We start from the raw sequence: 22,500 nt of genomic DNA, 5'->3' as shown, positions 1-22,500 counted from the left end.
TGTGTGTGTGTGTGTGCGTGCGCGTGTGTGTGTGTGTGTGTGTGTGTGTGTGCGGCGTGAAAGCCGTTGTTGTTCAGCTGGGCCATCATGATGATCATGGCTCGGTCACAAGGCCTCCTCATCACCAAACACACACCCCTACACACCAACCCTCCCACACACACACACACACACACACACACACAGAGAGGACGTAGACACTGGCCCACCAACGCCACAAGGAGCTCTCTGTCTATCGTCTCCCCACACCCTTGTAGGCCAACGTGGAGCGACACAGTATTACGGGAGGGCCTCCGTCCACCGAACTGGGGGAAAAAAAAAAACATCTGTATGTGGACAGGCTGACCCACTGCCACTTGTACGTTTACGTGCAGCAGGAAGAAGCGTGGTGCACGGCGGTGTTGAGTTGATATTGCGCCCTTGGATTGCGCGCCTGAGCTTGTGAAAGATCGACTTTCAAAATGTGCCCCGAATGAGGCCGCACTATTTGAACGATCACACGCTCTCAAGCTCAGTCGTCGTGCCAGCGGCCAGACATAGGTTTTTTTGTAAGAACCCGCCGAATAAAACGGCAACAGGTTGTTAATACGTGACATTTTTTGGACACTTTCTTTGTGGACATGTGGCTGCATTTCCATGAATCAGATCTAGCGGGTCTGGAGAGGCCCTAGAGAGAAGGAGGCGATTCGTTATGAGGGAAGCGAAGATGGTGATGATGAGATGGTGTTTGGCCCCATAGCCTGGGGAGGGTAATCTTACCTCAAACCTTGTTGTACGCAGACAGACACACACACGCACACACACACACACACACACACACACACAGACACACTGACACACGAACATATTATTCAGTTGCGTTGTCGAGAAGGAGGCAGAAGAAGAGAGTTAGCGCACTAGCCGTCTCAACCGCTGAACCGGCGACGGCGCGTGCCTGGCGTCTTTCGCGGTCGACGCCAAGCTCCCTCGGCGACGGAGGTGTTAAGTCGCAAAGCTTCTCCAACCAAACCCCCCCCCGCCCCCATAGAGGCAGTTGTTACCACACCACCCCCCCGCAGGCCCTGACTGCACTACGACCACTACGTCGGTCTGAAGAAGAGCCAGTGTCTCCGTCTGGCCTGGACAGCCTGTAGCTATCTCGATGGAACCTCGACCCTTGACCTCCCCTTAACCCCCCACCCCGGTCCAGGATGTAGTGCAGAGAAACCCACCGCGCTCTACTGCCGCTGTTAGCTAGCTGATCTTGTGAGTATGTGTGTGTGTGGGGGTAGCGGTTGCGTTGGGGCTACAGGGGATTTGCAGTTGAAATTGTGCACTTCCCCACGTGAAGCCCTGACACCATGTGATACAACCCCTGATATGGGGGAGGGGGGGGGGGGGGGGGGGGCAGGGGGGAGAGGAAAGGGTAAAGTGTCCTGCTGTGACCGTCTATAGGCTGTGAACACTGTCATCAGTGGTGTCATGAGGGAATTATCCTGTGGTTTCTATGAAGTGTCCCCCCCTCCCCCCACCCCATACAATTTCTTGATACCCTATAACTGACAGAACTACTCCCTAACGTTTTTCTGGTGTGAAACATTAACATTCAGTTGTAAATGGTTAAAAGGACAAGATAGGAGACGAGGTCAGAACTTTCTCCACACAACACAACACAACACAACACAGTGAAACAGCATCTGTGAACTTTGAAGCCATCCGATTTTGGATTCATATTTGAGACTCAGTGAATAAACCATCAGCCAATGAGAATTTCCCTTCCAGACGTCATCAAACATTCTGGTGATCCAACGAAGCAGACATGTATCGTTTCTGTTCTTCTGTATCCTGCCACCCACTTAGGGTATCCCAAGCAACAGTTTGAACACCACAGTTTGGCCTTTAGAGAACCATAGCAGCATTAGTAAGCTAGGTACCGAAGGCTTGATGATCTCATAGGAACAACAGGTCGTTGTTTTCCTCCTTTCCGGACATCAGCTGCAGTCCAAGCTTTTTGTTGACCACACTCTCTCTCCCTCTGTCTCTGTATGTCTCTCTCTCTCTCTGTTTTTAACTCTGTTTGTCTCTTTCTCTGTGTGTCTGTGTCTGTGTGTGTCTCTCTGTGTGTCCCTGTCTCTCTGTCTCTGTGTGTATATGTCTCTGTGTCTCTTTCTCTTTGTGTGTGTCTCTCTCTCTCTGTCTCTGTGTGTCTCTGTCTCTATGTGTGTCTCTCTCTCTCTCTCTGTGTCTCTGTGTGTCTCTGTCTCTATGTGTGTCTCTCTCTCTCTCTCTCTCTCTCTCTCTCTGTCTCTGTGTGTCTCTGTCTCTATGTGTGTCTCTCTCTCTCTCTCTGTGTGTCTCTATGCCTCTCTGGCCGTCCCCCGTCCCTCCCCCAGGACGCTGAAGACTAAGATCGAGAAGGAGGACACCAAGCGGGAGCTGCTGGGCTCGCAGACCAACCTGAGTGACTCCCACTGCATCCGCTGCCTGCAGCCCTTCAAGTTCCTCATCAACAACAAGCGCCAGTGTCTGGACTGCCAGCTGTACACGTGCAAGGGGTGCAGCCGCTACAACAAGAAGGAGCATGGCTGGGTGTGCGACAACTGCCGCATGACCAGGTGAGAGAGAGTACTGTACTGGGGTTAGGGACCAGCAGCGTGTTCTGTGGATGGTGAAACATCGGCACGTGTGGCATGCTCTGAAGAGAGATACAGCTTTTTATTACTGTTTAAACCGCGTGAAAAGTCAACTCGCCCTCTCTTTGACTTTAATGCTCCTTGGGGATTATTGTTATTATTATTATTATGTTATTAATGATGGGATGTGCCGAACGAAAAAGGTTATTCCTGAAGAAAACACTATTTTATTTGTATTTTTCTATTTTCTTTACGAATCCATTGGCAACCCCAAATAAACATGGCAGTTGAAAGGATTTGAACTTAACTCCAGAATAGATCAAGTGTAGCAGACTGTTTATACAGTCAGTGTGGACTGATTATCAGATTATCAGATTATCAGTTCTCTGCGCCGTTCCACAACGGGAGAGTTGTGGTGGTACGGTGTCTGGTGTTATTCTGATGTCCCGGGCCCTCCTGTTTAAATGGTATGGACCCACCAGGGGCTAGACGAGGAGGACCGGTGTGTACACACCAGTGTGTAGACATAGAGGACAGGTGTGGACACACCAGTGTGTGGCAGAGGAGGACTGAAGTGTGTCAGCTGTGATGTCCTACAGGGTTCTGAAGATCGGCACCCTGGGGTGGTACCACGACAACGTGCGCAACCGCTTCAAGCGCTTCGGCAGTGCCAAGGTGATGAGGTCACTCTACAAGAGGCTGAACGGCGACGGTGAGTGAAGGCGGGAGGAGACTCAAGCCGCACCTGTGAACGTTTGGGTCGTGCCTGCTGCCAAACGCTCTAAGCTCAACGTTCGTATGTTCAATGTACTCTTAAACGACTCCGCTGGTCTAAAATTGAGATGTTCAAAATCAAGTTTTTGTTTCACTAAATCCAAACATAGCCATTAGTCATAATGTGGTCAGCAGATTGTCAGCTGGCAGAGTTACCAGCCCTCTTCATCATAAGGCTGCATGCGTTCTCTCTGGCTTCAAAGTCTCAAAGGGGCCATGGAAATCGCAACGGGGGATCAATACGTCTCGATCGATAATGAGTTTACATGCAGTGACTCACAGCCAAGTGAAACAGCTTTGGCCAGGCCATTACGATCTGGTAGAGACACTCAAAGCACAGATAAAGGTACAGTTTATTTTCTTTTGAATACATTTAAAATGTATTTTTTAAGACACACATTATGTAGAAACTCTTACTAGGCACATGGGCATCACCTAGTGGTAGAGTGATAGGAAAAGCCTTATCATGCTACCGTCTGATCTACTCCATACAAAACAATTAAATTCAGTAAATGTGTATCTTACGTCAACCAAAGCAACCAGTTCTTATGTACCCAAAACGAACAGAATGCCATGTCTCCAAAATAAAAGCCAAAATTCAGTGGTTCTTTCAGCATAAAAGCTCCAACACCCCAAACATGTTTCAGTGTTTAAATCTGTGTTCTTCATCTGCAAGAACCACTTCATGACCCAATTGCCACAATGAACTAACCCCCCCATCATTCCTAAATGACACTCTGACACACTTCTGTGTCCATGACTATCGATCAGCTGGTGGGTGGTGATCAGACACAGCGATCGGCTCGTAAAAACCGCAACACCCAGGATCAGCTGTCTAATGTGACCTGCATGTGACAATCCAACCCAAAAAAGGAATAAAAGCAGCAGTGTGGAATGGCCTCTAGGCCAGGGAACGATGATGCATGATGTCACTCGGGAATTCACAACCATACAATAGTTTGAGAAGAGGTCAAACAGACAGAAAAATATTTAGATCTATACATTTAAATCATATTTAATTAAGGAATATACACCACGACGTGTGGGAAAAGGAGGCGAAGCAGAGGATCCTCATCATGCTTGAGTGGTTTATTCCACTTATACCAGTTACCAACAGTGATTAGACATTATGTTCATCTTTAATACAATTGTGGCTTTTTATCAACTTATTCAGCTGACATTTTAATATTCTTCCACAGCGCTCTGAGCGTTTTTGTTTTTTCATGTCGTCAAGAAAACATCTGGTCGATAATTGTATTTCACTGCTGTGTTAATGTTGGATTAGTAATGCATTGACAGAACTGTTCAAAGGCAGAGGTTTCCCGTTATTTAAAACCAAATGGCCCACACACCATTGGCATGTAAATCAACCAATCACAATCTGTATCATGAATTGAAATATCAATAAATAACCGGTGAAATGTCACTCCCGTTTCTCAGGCGGTCGTGACGACGACACCCAGAGCATGCCTGACGTAGGCCCACGCCGTGAGTATCAAGCCTTTAGGATAACCGTTTACTGACCCACTCTGACGTTGACCTGATGCACATCCGATTTATAAACCATGTTTGATTCCAGACCCGTACAACGGAGTGGAGGAGGACCATGCAGAGGCAGAGGCACAGCGCTACAAAATGGTAACCACTTCTTCAAAGGACTAAACCATGATACACTGATTGTTCAAACGTTAAAGGGGGAATCTTATCCGGGATTCTGTACTGCTGTTGTTTTTTGACTTGACATAGCTTACCTTTTAATGAAGTGAGATAATGGATACATTTATTTTATAAATGTAATAAAAAATAAGACATAAATGTATTTTAATGAATTCCTCAAAAGTATGTTCAGTGATTTGTTTCAGTGTCATAAAATGTACTGATGCAAAACAAACAGTTTTCAAAGGGTGTCTTGCTGAACTAGCTATATATATAATATAACTACCGTGACAATATATTATAGTATAATACGGTATCATACAATTGGATATGATATAATATAAATAACTAGATCAACTGCTTTTCAGATGCGCAAGAACAAGCGTTTGCTCTCTGTGCATCCCATGGACTTTGAACCGGAGGACTACTACCCACCATACCCCGTATCCCGCAGGCAGTCTATGCAGGTCGTCTTCACCTTTTTATCCTTCCTTGTCTTTAAAGAGTGACTATGGGGTAGCTTACTTGAGTTGAGTTTGCTGCCATCTACAGTTCGAAATCAGATGGCGCAGATTACCACGATCCGTTTGCCCTGAAACAAAATCTGAAAAAAATAATACTTTTGATCAAAGATGATCATCTTATTTACTTTCTCTTATACATATCCCCTTATAAAATATGAACTATTTGGTTTTGTTAAAAAAAATTGTGCTCTGCTCTGCTTAACTTCTATTTGTGAAAATACAGAAATATAGTTTACCAACAACCTATGAATAGGTATATTCTATGACGGATTACCTGAATCATTTTTTTATTTTACCACTACTGATACTCTGCATCTCAACCTTTTAGCAATACCAAGACGAGCGGGGAGGCTACAGAAACGACCTGGAATACCAGAATGAGATGCACAACTACCGCATGAACCGCAGGAGGAGTCTGGACCGCTACGCAATGCGCCCCGGTACATGCAAAACGCCAATACCTGACCAGCATCAAACACCTGACGAGTATTTAATACCCGACTAGTATCCAACACTGGACTAGTATCGAACAGAGGCTGAGGTTTAGAACAAAAGTCCTGAATTGTTTCGTGCATGGTTGTTTTTGTTCCATCCCTGCACTGAGCTAGCAAGTTTCCGTTAGTTAGTCGAGTACAAATAGTGCAGAGGATTTGTTCATCAAAATAAAAGTGGTGCCTGAGGGCCCACCTATTCACTGCTCGCAAACCCTTTGCAAATGATCATTGATTCGATCATTGGAGGCACGAAAGGTCAGCTGACGAGAGCGCTGTGTGGACCTTGTGCTGACCTTGTCCCCGTGTCCCAGAGGACTACGGCGAGCATCGGTTGGAGCGCGCCCGCTCCCTGTCCAAGATCAGCTCCTCTGTGGCGCGCCAGCAGTACGTGGACACCTCGGACGAGGAGGACATGCCGCGCTATGCGGGGCCGTACCAGCCCGCCGCACCCTTCCGCAGACGCAACAGCAAGGCCTCCTCCCAGGAGAACCTCGGCCAACCGCCCCCGGTAGGCTGGGACCACCCTAGTTATTTACGCTGATACTACTACTACTCCTACTATTACTACAACTACCAGTACACTACTACTACTACTACTCCTACAGACTGGAACCACCCTAGTTATTAACATTGATACTACTACTACTACTACTACTAGTACTACTACTACAATAAGCTGGGACCACCCTAGTTATTTACGCTGATACTACTACTACTCCTACTACAACTACCAGTACACTACTAGTGCTACTACTACTACTCCTACAGACTGGGACCACCCTAGTTATTAACATTGATGCTACTACTACTACTACTACTACAGTAAGCTGGGACCACACTAGTTATTGATACTACTACTATTACTACTACTACTACTACTACTACAGGCTGGGACCACCCTAGTAATTTAAACTGATACTACTACTACTACTACTACTACTACTGCACCGTTCCACCAACAGTATACTACCTGTAACACATAATAACATTGATATTAATGGCTGTATAACACCCTATAGATTCCCCACTAGCAATACAACTATAACAAGCAACTAGCACCCAAGTTAAAAAATTCTCTCTGATATGTGGATTGAATGAACTTTGCAGATCAATGAGCTGAGCAAGAGGATGTCGGCGATCGAGAGTCTCCTGAACCGACTGGAGGAGAAGATGGTTTCTCCAGACGAGGAGGTGAGGCCAGAGACTGTGAAGCAGTCTCAGATTCACTGCACAGAACATGCGGACGACGAGGTTGGCCTCCATGCAGAGTTCCTAAAAGCGTTATATATAAGAGCCTCATCACTCTAATACGGCAAATTTGCGGTCATGCTACTTTGAATCAGTTCATAATTGATCAGGTGAAATCTAGGTTCTGATTGGCTTAGAGGTCAATCATGACCAGAACCTCCTGCCAAAGAAACCAAGTTTCCTCCGGGTAGCAGTAGGCCTCAGCCACACACCCACCCTTCAATCTGCGCTCTGTTTCTGAGTCTAACTCAATTCGATATCCAGTTTCCGGATTGCTATTCCAAGCGGTACATGAGATCTGTTCTGAGGGCTGCAGTCTCTCCCGGCAGGACGGCCAGAAGGCCCCAGGGGGCACCGAGGAGGAGAAGCTCCGGAGGAAGCTGCGCCAGCTGGCGGGGAACCTCAGCGATAAGGGGCTCTCCTCGGGGGAGGAGGAGGCAGGCAAGAAGCTCCCGTCCTTCATGGCCAAAGGGACCCCGGCCAAGACCAGCACTCCTCGAGTTCTGAAAGACCCCGAGCTCAGCTCTTCCAGCGATGAGATGCCAACCGAGGGTCAGAAGGTACGGTACTGGCCAGAAGGTCAAAGGTGATTTAGGATGAATCTGGCTCGATGTGGTGTCTATCGTTCACAGGTTGTGGCTGCGTGGGTTCTCGCAGTGCAATGATACCAAATAGGAGCCTGGAGGTTTATGATGTACCAGATGAGAGGATGGATGAATGTATGTCACGTGTTCAATCGCCTCAATTTAGCCACTTGTGACTCCCCATTCCATATGAGCAGAAACCTCGAAGTTCCTAATGGGTATGAATGCAGCATCTGAACTGAGCATGGCTTCCACTGCATGGCTTTGCTTGAAGACAGATCAAAACATAGATTTGACTCATAGATAGATCCATCATTGATAGACGCTGTAAATAACATTATCATAGATCTGTAATCTGTAATGTCTTGCATGCCAACTCAAAACTTGACAATCACAGGCTTTTAGAGGAAACACAAGGTTAATTCATTCCACTTGGTTTGATGAAACCGAGATCCAATTTAAGATCTCTCTGTGGACAACTTACAGGTTCAAGATTTAAGCCAAGTGACGAATAAATGCTCTGATGTTGTACTGCGTGTAAATTCTCTTCAAATAATTTGGCTTGTGACACTGCAACCTCTAACTGCTTGCCTCAATGCTAAAGGCAGCTCTGACATATCGGCTTTATTCTAAATGCCGTGTGCTACGCTATGCAGGCTATGTGTGGATGCAATAGATCAGTAGCTACCTACCGGACTTCACCATGGTTTTCTGTAATGGTCTACAGAAGACCAATAGACCTTTAATGTAGACCATAACCAGTGCTTATGAGGGATTCTCTTTTAAAAAATGATTCTGCTATTCTTATTAAAAAAAAAGGTAAACACTCTGTGATGAAGCTGCCTTGGTAGATTTTCCTTCCACAGACACAAAATCGACTTTTAAAGAGATAACAAAAAAAGCCTCTGGGTGTACTGGTGGAGCAAAAGGGATGCCCGATGGTGAAAAGCGACAAAGTGCAGGTCTTAAGTGAGACACTCCCGCCCCGACACCAGCACCCCATTCAAGTGAAGCCAGGCAGGTAGCTACCGTAAGCCTACCTAGCGATAGCGTGCAGATGTCTGGGCGGGAGAGTTTTCCAGCTGCTAACGTCTGTCCCCTCTACATGGCTTCCAGAGATCCACGGCGGCCGGCCTCTGTGACCTCACCACTGAGGTCCTGAGAACCATAAACGCGACAGAAAACGCGATGGTCGAGTACGGCCTCGCGAAAGAGCCAAACGAAACACTGTACCCCTTAGTTGGGACCGGCCTAAAGCAGGCAGACGATGCTTACAGAGAACTTGAGGAAAATGTAAGAATTAAAAAAAAATGGACACAATGAAAAGAGACGAAACTGCATGTCGGGTTTTGTTTAAGCCACGCCTCCCTGCATTGTTTAGAGCATGTGACAAGTGTGTTGTTTGTCTTTTTGCTGCTGTCCCCAGCTGCATAGCCCAACGATAGCTTATCGGTCGGGCTGGGTATTTATATCTGAGTTGTTACACAGCCATGGGCACTTCAGAGCAATGGTGTAGTCCTTCTAGTGGGTGAAATAACCTAAATCAATAACTGGAATTGATAGAAAGGAGACATTATTCAGGCTATTTTAACATGCAAAATACACAAATGATTCTGTTAATGGATGATTCATATTCAACATAAAATGTGCACCCTCTGAAGAATATTCCAAAACAACGAGAAAGGACAACAATGTTTTGAAAGGCAGCTATAATCAGTGAAGTGTCCACTGTCTACCAACAGGTAGTGACTTTAAATCCCAGAGCCATACATAACCGGAGCCATACCTAACTCTTAAGTTTACTCTTTACACTGATTCAATTATAATGACATGTGATATGCCGCAAATAGTCCTAATGGGATTTAAGGAATCTATCCCTCAGAGCGATACCCAGCCCTCACTTGTTAACAGACCGCTACAGAAGTAAGTTGGAGGTGATGGACCGTCACAGGACTCTATATTGTGTTATAAACCTCTCATGCAGGTTTACATGGCTGCCGGGAAGTCCTTTGAGTTGGAGACCAAGTTGAAGCAGTTGGAGCAAAACGCCAAAAACCGCTTTGGCGGCGGTGGCGCCACGGACTCTGACCTGTCCGAGCTGGAGGACGTGGTGGCCAAGACCGCCGCGCGTGTCCAGAGCACGGAGAGTGAGGTGCGTGAGACCTGCTTCCGCTCGTCCAAACGACCAAAAGTAGATTATGGAGCCGTGCGCAATTATTATGTATTTGAGACTTTTAATAATAATTGAAAAAGTGTGTGAAAGGTTTCAACAGTCTTAAAAGTAAAATGTGTTCATAGCGCCAAAATTGCAAAAGTCTTGCTCATGGGCAGATTGGGCGGGGGGGGGGGCTTGGGGTGATGCTGCCTTACTTACAGTGTCTTTCTGACAGGTCTCAGACATAGAGGGCAAGATCGCCGCCCTCAGCACTGTGGGGCTGGACAAGAAAAAGAAGGTGGGTGGAAGAATCCAATCAGAACCATCCGACTGTCCATCGTATTTCTCCAGAGAGACCAGATTTTTCAATAAGTTGTTTCAAAAGGTTTTGGGGCGATTGACCGCCTTGGGTGCTTCTACCCCAAATAATTCTTGATATGATTTGATAACTTAACTTTGATTCAACTCTGAAAATTCAGGAACAATGGTGTTTACACAATGACACACACGTTTCTTGTCTGGGTTTGTGGACTGATTATCAGATATTTTCATTTGTCAAGGTCATTTGAGTATATAGAGGTTAGTGTTGTTGTGGTCTGGCGCCCCCCTGTGTCCAGTTCTAGCCCTACCAAATAAGTCAGGACTACAGTCATTCTTGCATGGCCTTTGGATGTCTATGGTCTGGACACTACAGTGCTCAACAGCACACCATTCCATGTTGATTCCTCTGATTGGTTCAGTTCCGTTTTTCTGCCCCATTGGTCACTGGTTTTGGGTAGGGGGTCAAAGGTGCGTTTGATTTACTTTTTGTGTACTAAATTGAGTGACTAATATTTTGTGGATTAAGTTTAATAGGATGATAGACTTGTAGCCTTCATGTTTGATGATACACATTATGTTTCATTTTATATAGAATGTATAAGTGACATGATTTCACATGCATTGAACGGGTTTGTGGCACACGACACGTGCACATCACACACACATTCACTGAGCATCTTCTCATTCTCTCAGATCTCCGGCTCCCAGCAAAGGAAAAGGTCCACCCAAGACCCATCAGCAAGTAAGCCTGAAATCCCCCAACTCACATGAGGTTTTATTCATGAACTGAATTCATGTGAAGTTTTATTCATAAACTGAATTCACATCAAGTTTATTCAAAAAGTGATTTTCAAAGTTACAAAGCCTTTGTATAACAAAAGGTAAATCTAAGAAATGTATTCATGAGATCATGGTATTGTGAGGCTATACATTTTATACCATTATGTTTCATAATAGTATGCGATGGAGATAATGAAGATAGATACAGAGGCAGCTAGCACAATTAGCCCAGTCAGCATGCTACAGCTAAGAGTTAACAAACTATTAGGGTTCTTCCCACAATACTAAGCTATATCAATAATAAAGAAGTTCATAACAAATACCTAAAGGAAAAGTCTAGCGGTAAAGTTATTCTGTGTTGAGACTTTGACTATGTTGGACCTTTATAAAAATCATCTGAAACCGTCTTCTGATCCAACAGGAAGCAGCAACGGGTCAGGATCCATGTGGAGACCCCCCACCATGCATTGAGGGGCCCCCCAACACACACACACAAAGAGGACTTTCATGAGGAAAGAAACTCATTTTATTTCAGTTCAATAGAGGGAAGACAAGAAGGGGGGAGGATCTCAGGGGTGAAGGATGAGGATTCTCAAATAAATTGTGTTAGCTTTTTGGAAATTGTTTGTAATGTCAGCCAAATCAACCATATTTGGGCACGGCAAAATTGTTACAAAACTTTATTATATGACCAAATAATTTCCATTCAACCTTTTTTCCTACATTTTTCTCCACCCCTCGCTCGTGTATTTTGTCTGCCCATCAGATTTTTTTTCCTCTGACACAACATTTCAATTTTTTATGAATGAAGCTTCTTTGTAAGATCATGCTTTAAAGGTTCAAAAGTTTGTTTGACACTAAGTTTGAATTCTTCTCTTGTTCTTCAGCAAATAGATTTCAATCACCAATGAGGTGATTGAAATCTGTAATTGACTCAACTATCACTATAGATAATTGGTTATATTCAGCATTCTAAAACACTATTTATATTTAATAATTTTCTAAAGTATTTGTAACTTTGTTATTCCTTTTGCAGAAACACCTTAAGGAAATGCAACACAAATAGAACAATATTATATAAAAGGTTATCATCGTATTTTTGTGGTTATGATTCACACCATGATGTATATTAAAGGATGCTATCATTCAAACATGCACGTCTGTAAAACAAAGGTCTTTGGAAATATTATGAGAAAAGCTTCATGCATAAATAGGTTATAAAAATTGTAGTAAAAGTGCATTGCAAAGAAAAGGCTGTTCTTGACTTTATTTTCCAACTGTACTGTAGCCTACTGCTCTCTGTATCTCAAATAAACAAAGTACAGAAAGATTAAATTGATTTCCTTCTTTAAATGTGTTTGTGCAATATGCATGGTGGCCAAGTAATAAGTCAATAGATAAACTATAACAGATAGAATACATAGTCATGCAAAACCATAAACCATATTCTAATCCAGTCAAATATTAAGTGCACTAAAGAGACTAACTGTTGAGTGGGAAATATTGTGAATACATAAACACACTGCCAAACAATAAAAATACATGGAAGCAAATAAATTACAATTAATATTTAAACACAAACTAAAACATATGAGCATTTTATTCTTTATAGGCCTATCTTTGTGTGGTTTCATGAGGCGTTGTTATCTGATAAACCTTGATGTAGCGATTTAAATTTAATTTGCACCCGTTGACGTCATAATTTTAGACATTGAACAGCACACAAAACAACTGCAACAACCTTTTTTTGTATCTTGCTGTCTGGTATCATTTATAATTTACAGATGTTATTAACAAATTCCTTGTAGGCTTACCTTGACAAGGACATCAGCACTCTCCCGTAGCTTCTGCATGTGGAGTCTGGGCATAGAGCTAGAGTTCAGAGGTCATCATAGGCTACCAATCGAGTTGGTGTTGTGTTCTCAAACGCACCAGCTCCACGTCAGGTTGCTGTGACGTCAGGGGGGTGTGACCAAAGGAAGGAGGCTTCTAAAAGGCAAATCTACCTGCGTAATAAGCATTATAATTTTAAGAAAACCAACAATTGAAATGGAACACAATTGCACATCACGGACAATATATAATATATATGCATATCGTAGCCTACCATTGAATTGTTGGAAAATTTGACCTTAATTGAGTTTGCACTTCTTGCAAACATGTGACTGATGGTGGAGTGGACCTGAATCAAATTCCCCCAAAAAAATGCAAAATGAGTGAACTACTGCTTTTAAATGTGGATATCACATATAATGAATGACAAAATGATCCCTTTGCTAAAATGTATATTGCGTTACTTCACCACTAGAGGGAACTGTACAACTACACAAGGCCTACAAGTACAAGTAGGCTACAATTGTATTATAATAATATCTATGTATTGTATTCATATGTATTATATTGTCTATTCAATTCCTCTAATAGAAACTCACTCTTTGTATGAATTAAATTTCATTATAATCAGACAGTTATTAAACGCGGGTGTCTTTTTCAATCGACTACAGTCTGCGAATAGGACACAGCCCTGCAGCCCCGCACCACACATCGGCCTGACTGCAGGAAACGAAATGGAAACGAAATGGAAACATATCTCAGGACTGGGACAAGCGGTCGAGTGTAGTCTTGGCTGCGGGCTGCACGGTGCTCGGTCCCGGGTGGCAGAGGATGCCATTCTGCGTGCTCTGCAGAGGGCCGTGCCCCGAAACGTGAATACATCTTCTGGCCGACGTCATCAGGGATCAATTCGCAATAAAAGTTTCCTCCCTCTTTTTTTTTGAGCGACGTTCAGGACTCAAGAGGCCCGTGGGGGGGTCGAAGGGATGCTCTATCTGGAAGGGAGACGGCCGTGGACACGCTCTTGCATCTCCGATATCAAATACAAACGTTGCATGTGGTTTGGTGGAAGGAGGGCGGATTAAGTCGCTGACGAGTCGTTTTCTGACGTAGGATCCCCGTTGTCGGAGCATCAAGCGTCCAATGTGCTCGTCAGCAACAGGCATCGAGGCATGTCTGATGGGTCAGGGTCCATTGGGACCTTTTGATTGGCCACTGCGGGCGTGGGAGACCCGATGGACGGGAACGACGGCACGGTGGATCAAATCCTAAAACGTTGCGCGGTATCGTGTCGCAACTGAATAGACCACGTTTTGTGTGCCTTTTTCCTTGTTTTTTTTTACAACACGTGAAAAAGGAGATATCCAACCCAGGGGACATTTGGCTGGCGAAATTCCCCCCCGAAATCGTGTTTTGTTTTTTGTAAATCTAGCCGAGGGGGTTGACAGAGGCGCAACATGGGGACTCAGGTGAACGGGAGGAGGCGGATCCCTAACCGGGAGAAGCTGACTGCAGAGGACGATGCCTTGAACCAAATCGCTCGGGAGGTAAGTTAGTCTGGTTCTGTCAAATCCTAGACAAACTCGCACTGCGCAAAAAGAATACACTTGAGCCATCCTACGTTCCCAAAATGAGTATCTGTTTTTATGTGTGTGTGTGTGTGTGTGTGTGTGTGTGTGTGTGTGTGTGTGTGTGTGTGTGTGTGTGTGTGTGATATCAAGGACAGATCATCCGGTAAACATCCCTGTTAGCCAGTTGACCTACTCCACCTTCACTGGCCAAAACGCAGCAATCATTAGTGTAATTTATGCGTGACGCGGGGACCCTCAAAGGCAACACTATGCATTCTCTCTGGCTGAACAAAAGCTCTATTATTTTCGGTCTGCAAGCTGAGACGTTGGCTTTGGCCTACATAGTCAAGAATGCTGCTGGAAAATGTTGCCGCCCGACATGTCCACATGCATGTGAACGATGGGGCGGTGTAGATGCAACCAAAACAGTGATGACGCGTTATATAACAGGGTGATCTCCTGGGTCTGTTTTAGGGCTTGATACGTGTGTTGCATGCATAGTGGAAACTGAAGCCATGTAACGGTGTTGTGAAAAGCATATTTATCACACCGTCATCCGTTGGCTGCTTACGTCATGAGGCACACGCTCCTACAGTGAGGGATGTATGCTCTTCCAGGAGGAAGTGATAAATAACAAGGCTTTGAACTATTGATGCAGCCTGCTCGTACCATTATGTCCGGTGACAAGCTCGTTTCTTTGGGAATAGGATTATATTTATCAATAAATCATTTAATTTTCTATTGTGTTTTTTTAGCTGAACGTTTGGGTCAGGATAAGGCTATGGCATTTTGCTCTCAGATCCAAAGCATGCACAACTAAACCCGAAATTAATTTGGTTTAACGTTCATATCATGGCCATGGGCTACTAACACATTATAACACATTTGAATGAAATGTTGGACAATGAACTATAAAGTGAATGATGGTCAACGTTCACAATCTAAACCTTACAGCCGCACATGGCCCTGGCTGGCCTTGAAATGGTTCTTGATGGGGCACCCCGGTGGTGCACTGGGCTAAAGCGCGTACCATATAGGCACAGTCCTGAATGCAGAGACCCAGGATCGAATCTGGCCTGTGGTCATTTACTGCATGTCCTCCCCTCTGTCTTCCACACCTTCCTCTCTATATTAAAAGCAGACAAAATGCAAAAATAAATCTTAAAATAAAAAAGGTTTTTGAAATAAATAAAAGAAATTGGTTTGTTTTCTATGTCTTTAGACCTTATGGCCAACGTGTAGACATCCATCGACTCTCGTCAGCATCCAATCAGGACCCTCATATGTGTAGAGGGTCAGTTTGGCCCCAGAGCAACAGCGAAACTCCTGGGTCTCGCCCCTCATCAACCTTGTGTACAAACAACCACAAAGTACAAAGTAGCACCGTAATCCAATCTTCTCTGAGAATGCACTACTGTCTGTAATTGCCCCTCTTTGGAAGAACCAAACCGCAGGCTTGCATGGTCACGTATACAACCCGGGTCAGATATCCGTTTCACTCAGGCAGTCCGGTCCTGTGCAGCGATGCTCAAATGTCCGTCGTACAATAAGATTGCTGGACAACCTCTGACACACTAACATCAGCTGCTAATGCCTGATATTAACGGCTGACATATAATCCAAGATATTTTTATGAAGCTATGATAACTTCATAAGTATGTTATATATTCAGTTATATGCGTTTATCTGAATGTGATTGCAAGCTTAATTAAAGATAGCTTTTGAAACAGAGAATTGGGCCGAGCTTCCATTCAGAAGACGTTGTGAATGGTTTCTTCCTGGTTCCGTCCTTTCATTTTCCCTCCTTTAATTCACCCCGGAATCGGTTTTCCACAATATCTACCGACCTTATATGGTCATGTGCACACACAGAATATGCCAAAATATGCTGTTTACACTACTTACACTAGACTCACAGAAACACCGGACCTGGAGAAACGTGTGTGTGTGTGTGTGTGTGTGTGTGTGTGTGTGTGTGTGTGTTGGATCTAGAGAGCTTTGCCAGGATCAGGTTTGGACCTGACCTAGTCGGCACACTGACAGCTGTGGCTTTTCATGCTCCCCTGTGTGTGCATGTGTGTGTGCGTGCGTGCGTTCGTGTGTGTGTGTGCGTGTGTGTGTGTGTGTGTGTGTGTGTGTGTGTGTGTGACCTGCATCTCCTAAACCTCTCCCTGCAGCAGTGGGGTCCTCAGCTCCACACATACTTATCAGCTTCACCATCATCACAACCGTTTCCCTGGATTAGCCTTGATGCAACCATCAGCGAGCAGCCTCCCCTCCTCTGTTATTATTATTATTATTATAATATCAACATGAGTACCCCTCCTTTTTTCCATGCATTCAGTCATTCATTCAAAATTCATTCATCCATTTGGGACATTTAGAAACGCGAGTTGTATCCCGTTTGATTGAGCTCCAGTTCCGCTGCGCTTAGGAACAGGGTCGTTTGTATTTGGCCTCTTGTTGGAACTATTGACCGAGCGATGGCTCTATAAAGAGGAGTGCTGCTATCTGAACGCGTCGTTGGCAGATACACCCCGCTAGAAGTATGAGTCCTCTGTGTGTGTATATCCGCCAAGGAGACGTTCAGGGAGCAGCACTCCTCTCTATAGAGCCATCGTTTGGTTAATATTTATTCCGCATCAGTGCTGATTTTAAACGACACTGTGATGTAATTATTTGAGCTACCGAAGACAAAGGGGCGTGTACTTGAACTCTTTACCAAGTTAGAAATTCCTGGGCTGCTCTGAAGCGGACATGATTGGTTAATGGTGTCTCATTTGCATAATATCATTTGCATAAAATAATAAAAAAATATATAATAATTAAAAATATAATGCAATTGCAATTTCCTTTTTTTTTTTTTTTTTTACTAAATACAAATACATATCTTAAGGTAGGGCATGATTAAGGAGTATTTGTACCACATTTTCTTACCTGCTTACTTCTTGTTTCCATATGTGTATTTCATTTGACAACTCCCAGGTGTTGATGTTTGTTTGGTCTATAAAACTAGTTTGGTGTTGATCCCTCAAAAACTATAGGGGGAGATAGAAGAATGATAATAAAAAGATGAAGACACAGAACAACATTAGTTTGCTTGATTAGTTTGGTTGCTTCCTCACTATTGAAAGCACATGCTTGTCATAGCAAAAAATGTGATTGCTCGACTAACGCAAGGGCCTGGCTACTAATCCGTCCTCTAGTTGACTTGGAGGAGTCAACCCTAGAGGCATCCTCACACAGTTACATGGCAATTACATTTTCTTACCTTTATTTAAACAGGAAGTCTCACTGGGATCAAAATCGAATTTACACAAGACAGGCCTGTATACCTTATAACGAATAAGCAGAACAAGACCAGATGCAGCCACACAAACAATTACAAATGCGTACACATATGTACATGGTACTTACATAAATACGACGCAAAAATGACTGCCAGCAATGAACAAACAATATCCACGTAGAAATGAATACAAAGGACTACAGTATATTTAAATTGTGATGATATCAATCAATCACATTTTATTTATTTCCTCCAGCCAAATGCAACAATTACATGAACAAAAATAATCCCCTTTATCATAAGGGTATGGTATTTATACACTTTTTTTTATTCACTCTGTTTACTTTATCATAAGGGTAAGGCATTAAAGGCATTAATACATAATAGTAATAATATTAAGTCATTATGAAAGAATAACTGAAGCTTTGTTTGTTATATAAATCCGAGACGTTTAACTGAACCGTCCCTGAAACACCTTAAGGGCTGATTATGGTCCCACGTTCACGCAACGCAAGGGGGTTACGGACCCCTTACGTCCTTGCGGGCCCTCCTCACGTCCACCTCAAGGGCCTGACGCACGGCTCCCAAGAATTATAACCTTCCACCGAGGCGACGCAGCCGCAAGGGCTGCGATTGGTCCGCTCACTAAAACCCGATGCAGAACCATTAAGGTTCACGACTGCGTCAAAGTGTCTACGTGGTCCTACAGCTTGACTCGACAGGCCATTCAACTTTCGCACCATCCGTTTGTTCAAGCGTCGCTCCAAAGTGTATTCATATCAGAATGAAGGATTCTGTTAACGCTCACTTGATGAACTCTTGAGAAAAATTATGATGATGATGATCAAGAGAATCAGTCACAAGAATACCGTGTGAAGTGAACACACACACGCACACACACACGCACACACATGCACATGTACACGCACGCGCACGCACACACACACACACACACACACACACTATGCCCCCCACAACAAATACACTTGGGCAGAGGAAAGCATTTGTAAAACTCTTGAGAATGAACTGTAATAAAATGGTGTAAGATAAAATAGTGTGTCCCGCAAAAACGTCATGTCCATTTTATTTGAATGCTTTACATCACCCTAAAACACAGTTCCGGTCTCAGAGGGCTTCACAGGAGGATACATAATACGAAAGCCCCTTAACCTCATCCTAACCCTCACCCTAACCCTAACCCTCACCGTAACCCTCATCCCTCTGATGATTAGGGTTGAAAAAACAATCCCCCCCTTCCAGGGACATTCAGGAGGGTGATTGGTCATAACGACAGACAGACATGAGGAGGAAACTATTAAAACAAACGGTGAAACCCTATCCAACCATAGATCTATACAGAGGGGTTGTGGGGGGAGTAGTGGGTGGGTATAATAGAATGAGTGAATGTAGGACACAGCTCTCTGGTCGGCGAGAGAGAGAGACACCATGCTGGCCTCCTCGGACGCTTGACTCTTACCGCCCTATTTAAGCCGCCTCTTTAAGACGCTTGGCCACGAGGACTGGCGACCGGCTTGCCCTGCCTAATGAGGAAGGGATTAAACCTTAGAGTCGCTCCGCACCCACGCACACGCACACACAGACACACACGCACTGTGTCACTGTGTTCAGTAGGTCACGTGATCCGTGTTACTGGAGAGATTTGTCACAACGCCGCGCAACACAGCGGCGTAACAGCCAATGGCTGGTGCATGTCGTGTCCCATGTGAGGGACCCTTGCGTTGTCTCTGTGCTGCTCTGCTCATGGAAGTAGAGGGTCAGGACGGTGGGGTGACGAAGAGAGGAAACGCTCATGGTGTCGGATCTCATGCAGGTGGGAATCGAAACTCGGGGAGTGTCGCCTACATGGTTAGGGCACTAAATCGACATTTACATTGAGGGCGTTTAGCAGACGCTTTTTTCCGAAGCGACTCACAATGAGTCCATTTGGCAGAAGAAAGAGAAACAGCGATATATATCGTGGTCGGTACAGTAAGGATGTTCGTAGAGCCAAGTGCCAAGCAATTACAATCGCTAGGTTGACCCATTCCCCGTATACAACAACGATAACTAGGATAAGATGCTGCACAATGCTAAGCACTATTTTTAAGTGCCAGGATGCACGACACACAATAAGTGTGTACATCGAGTGCCAGGACGTGCAACACACAATAAGTGTGTACATTTAGTGCCAGGACGTACAACATACATAGGCGTGTACATTTAGTGCCAGGATGCACAACGTACAATAAGTGTGTGCATTGAGTGCCAGGATGTACAACATACAATCAGTGTGTACATTGAGTGCCAGGAGGTACAACGCAAAATAAGTGTGTACATTAAGTGCCAGGACGTGCAACATACAATAAGTGTGTGCATTAAGCCAAATACTTAATTTAAGAGACATAGACCACTCTAATACTGCATTTTTGTTCTTCTGTTCAAAAGATAGTTTGTCGCTGAATTTGCAGGTTGACGTGTGATGAGTCTTCACATCAAAATAAGTGAAGTCAATTAGGTCGAGACAGAATGCAGCTGCTCTGCATGATTCTTCAGACTCAGACTGTTAAGTTAACCACCCAGTAGGTGAGAGGGGAGCAGGAGAGACTAAGGATTTCTACAGAGATAAGGAGCCTGTATTTCTACTGCGTTTAGCATGGCTACAGGGCCCCGTTGCCATTGAATCTCCCTGCATCTTGCACCCTATTGTTTGTGGATTCCCATTGTATCGTACTGAACACAGGAGCTCTCTCTCTCTCTCATGTGGGTCTGTTTTAAAACCTGTCCCCTGTACGGAGCTCAGTGTTAAAAGGCTGTCTTTGAGGTTTTATCTGCATTCTACAATGCGCCATTTGAGGACTGAAGGTGGATTTATAGTCCTCCGTAAAGCGCTGTACGTAGACACGGAGAGCCTGTCGCAGACCCTCTCCGTAGCTCTACATGCGCATCCAATATTTTTTAACTCTCCGTCGAGGCAACGGAGACGGAGACGGCAAGGGCTGTGATTGGTCCTCTAACAAAATCATTTCCAGTTTGACTTTGCACCTTATTGACTTTGCACTTTAAGGACTAATAAAACACCAAATACGATTTGAAAAGCTTTTTCAATATTTACATGGTTAGTAGGCAGCATATAAAATCGATCAGGCGGCGAATTGCGTCGCGTATCCCGACATCCCGACGGAGAACTGCGAACGCTCGAGGGGTCTCCGTAGTTACGGAGTCAAATTACGGATTACGGAGTAGTATACTTTGGCCTTAACTGGCTTGAACCACACTGCTACCTATCATGTGTCCGGGTCAATCAGCTATAAGCGGTGCCGCCGCGTTCTCGCCGCCCTTACTAGACGTATGAATGAGGCCTGCTGCGGGTTCAGTCTTTACTGGGAAAAGGATGATGAGAGAAGGCAGTGGACTGCTGTGTTCCTCCCCTATAGGCCTGTGTGCTTCTCCTTCTACTCACAACACTGTTCTTTTTTTATTATGAAGTCGGGCTGTTTGCTTGGCAGTGGAAGAAGTGGCAGATTATTCCCTCATCAATCATTTTTGACTCAGGGAAGTGTTTTTTTGGGGTTGGTTTAGTCTTGCGTCATGCTTGTTATGTGGGTCTTATTCTGTAACGTCCGGGGCACCCAGTATGTGAAGCCATTCCATCTTGCAAGACTTGACACAAAATAATAACAGTTTGTGAATCCTGTGAGTTTTCCCTTGCGGTCTCACTCACTTGGGTTTTATCGTGAGTGTGAGTTAAGTTTGGTGACCTAGACATTTTCCTTAGTTTTGTGCCATTTGTTTTTTTCTGAAAAAAAACACACTTTCCGAGTGCAGGCTTGGCACTGGTTTGTGTGTGTGTGTGTGTGTGTGTGTGTGTGTGTGTGTGTGTGTAGAGACCAGAGTGTACCCAAATCATTCCATTCTCGGTGTGAGTGGGCTGACCTCCTTTCCCTCCCTCTGTGTATTGTCCTTATTCACCTATAGCGGCCAACGCGGTTCTAACCCCCCGCTGGGGTTAACCTGGTGCACTGAGTCCCCACTTCAAGGAGGCTTCCTATAGCCTCGACCCCTATTCAGTTACCTACCTTTATCCTTGGTGCCTAAGGGCTTCAAGTGAGAAAGCCTAACTAAGTTGCATCACATGATAAACGCAAAAAATGAACGTTTCTTTGCGTTACGTCGTGTGTAGGCCTGGGCGATATGGCTGAAAGACATATCTCGATATAACTTGATCATATTGATCGATATCGATAACTATTGATAATTTTAATGACCAAAAAAAACTAGGAATTACCATGCTGTATTTAAATACTTCTGTTTAACACTTAATATGACCTTCCACTGTTCTTCATTGATTAATACTCCAATGTCGACACAACAATGAAAAACACTCAAAGATTGTAAATAAGTATGGAACCGTGTTTCTGTAACAAACCCAGCTGCTAGATCTGGTGGTCCAGTCTCTTATCGATATATATTGAGGGGGGGGGGGGGGGGGGGGGGGCGGACAGAAATACAACAGCTTTCAAATAAATTATGATGTTAGGTTGACTAAGTGGTGTAGTTATGCCTGACGTGTTTATTTCAAAGATAAAGCAGACAACTAACCTTGGGAAGGACTATTTAGTCCAGCCACTGACACACGGGAATGTCACCATTCCACTGTGT

At 44.4% G+C, this 22,500-nt stretch overlaps 1 protein-coding gene across 1 annotated transcript in view; it reads left to right on the top strand.

Moving 5' to 3' along the window:
• Positions 1–12,000, top strand: part of mlpha (melanophilin a) — a 13,067-nt gene extending 1,067 nt beyond the window's left edge. The window contains exons 3-16 of the mRNA XM_084488096.1: positions 2,373–2,594; positions 3,212–3,324; positions 4,827–4,874; positions 4,966–5,024; positions 5,411–5,509; positions 5,895–6,006; positions 6,372–6,568; positions 7,168–7,251; positions 7,638–7,868; positions 9,009–9,185; positions 9,877–10,044; positions 10,283–10,345; positions 11,062–11,110; positions 11,570–12,000. Of these exons, the coding sequence (XP_084344222.1) occupies positions 2,373–2,594; positions 3,212–3,324; positions 4,827–4,874; positions 4,966–5,024; positions 5,411–5,509; positions 5,895–6,006; positions 6,372–6,568; positions 7,168–7,251; positions 7,638–7,868; positions 9,009–9,185; positions 9,877–10,044; positions 10,283–10,345; positions 11,062–11,110; positions 11,570–11,619 (1,672 nt within the window). The 3' untranslated portion in view covers positions 11,620–12,000. The remainder of the gene's footprint in view (positions 1–2,372; positions 2,595–3,211; positions 3,325–4,826; positions 4,875–4,965; positions 5,025–5,410; positions 5,510–5,894; positions 6,007–6,371; positions 6,569–7,167; positions 7,252–7,637; positions 7,869–9,008; positions 9,186–9,876; positions 10,045–10,282; positions 10,346–11,061; positions 11,111–11,569) is intronic.
• The last annotated feature ends 10,500 nt before the right edge of the window (positions 12,001–22,500 follow it).

Source organism: Micromesistius poutassou (assembly GCF_964030765.1).
Source record: "Micromesistius poutassou genome assembly, chromosome: 24".
In the NCBI taxonomy this organism is placed as follows: Eukaryota; Metazoa; Chordata; class Actinopteri; order Gadiformes; family Gadidae; genus Micromesistius; species Micromesistius poutassou.
This window is presented reverse-complemented; position numbering and strand designations above follow the sequence as displayed.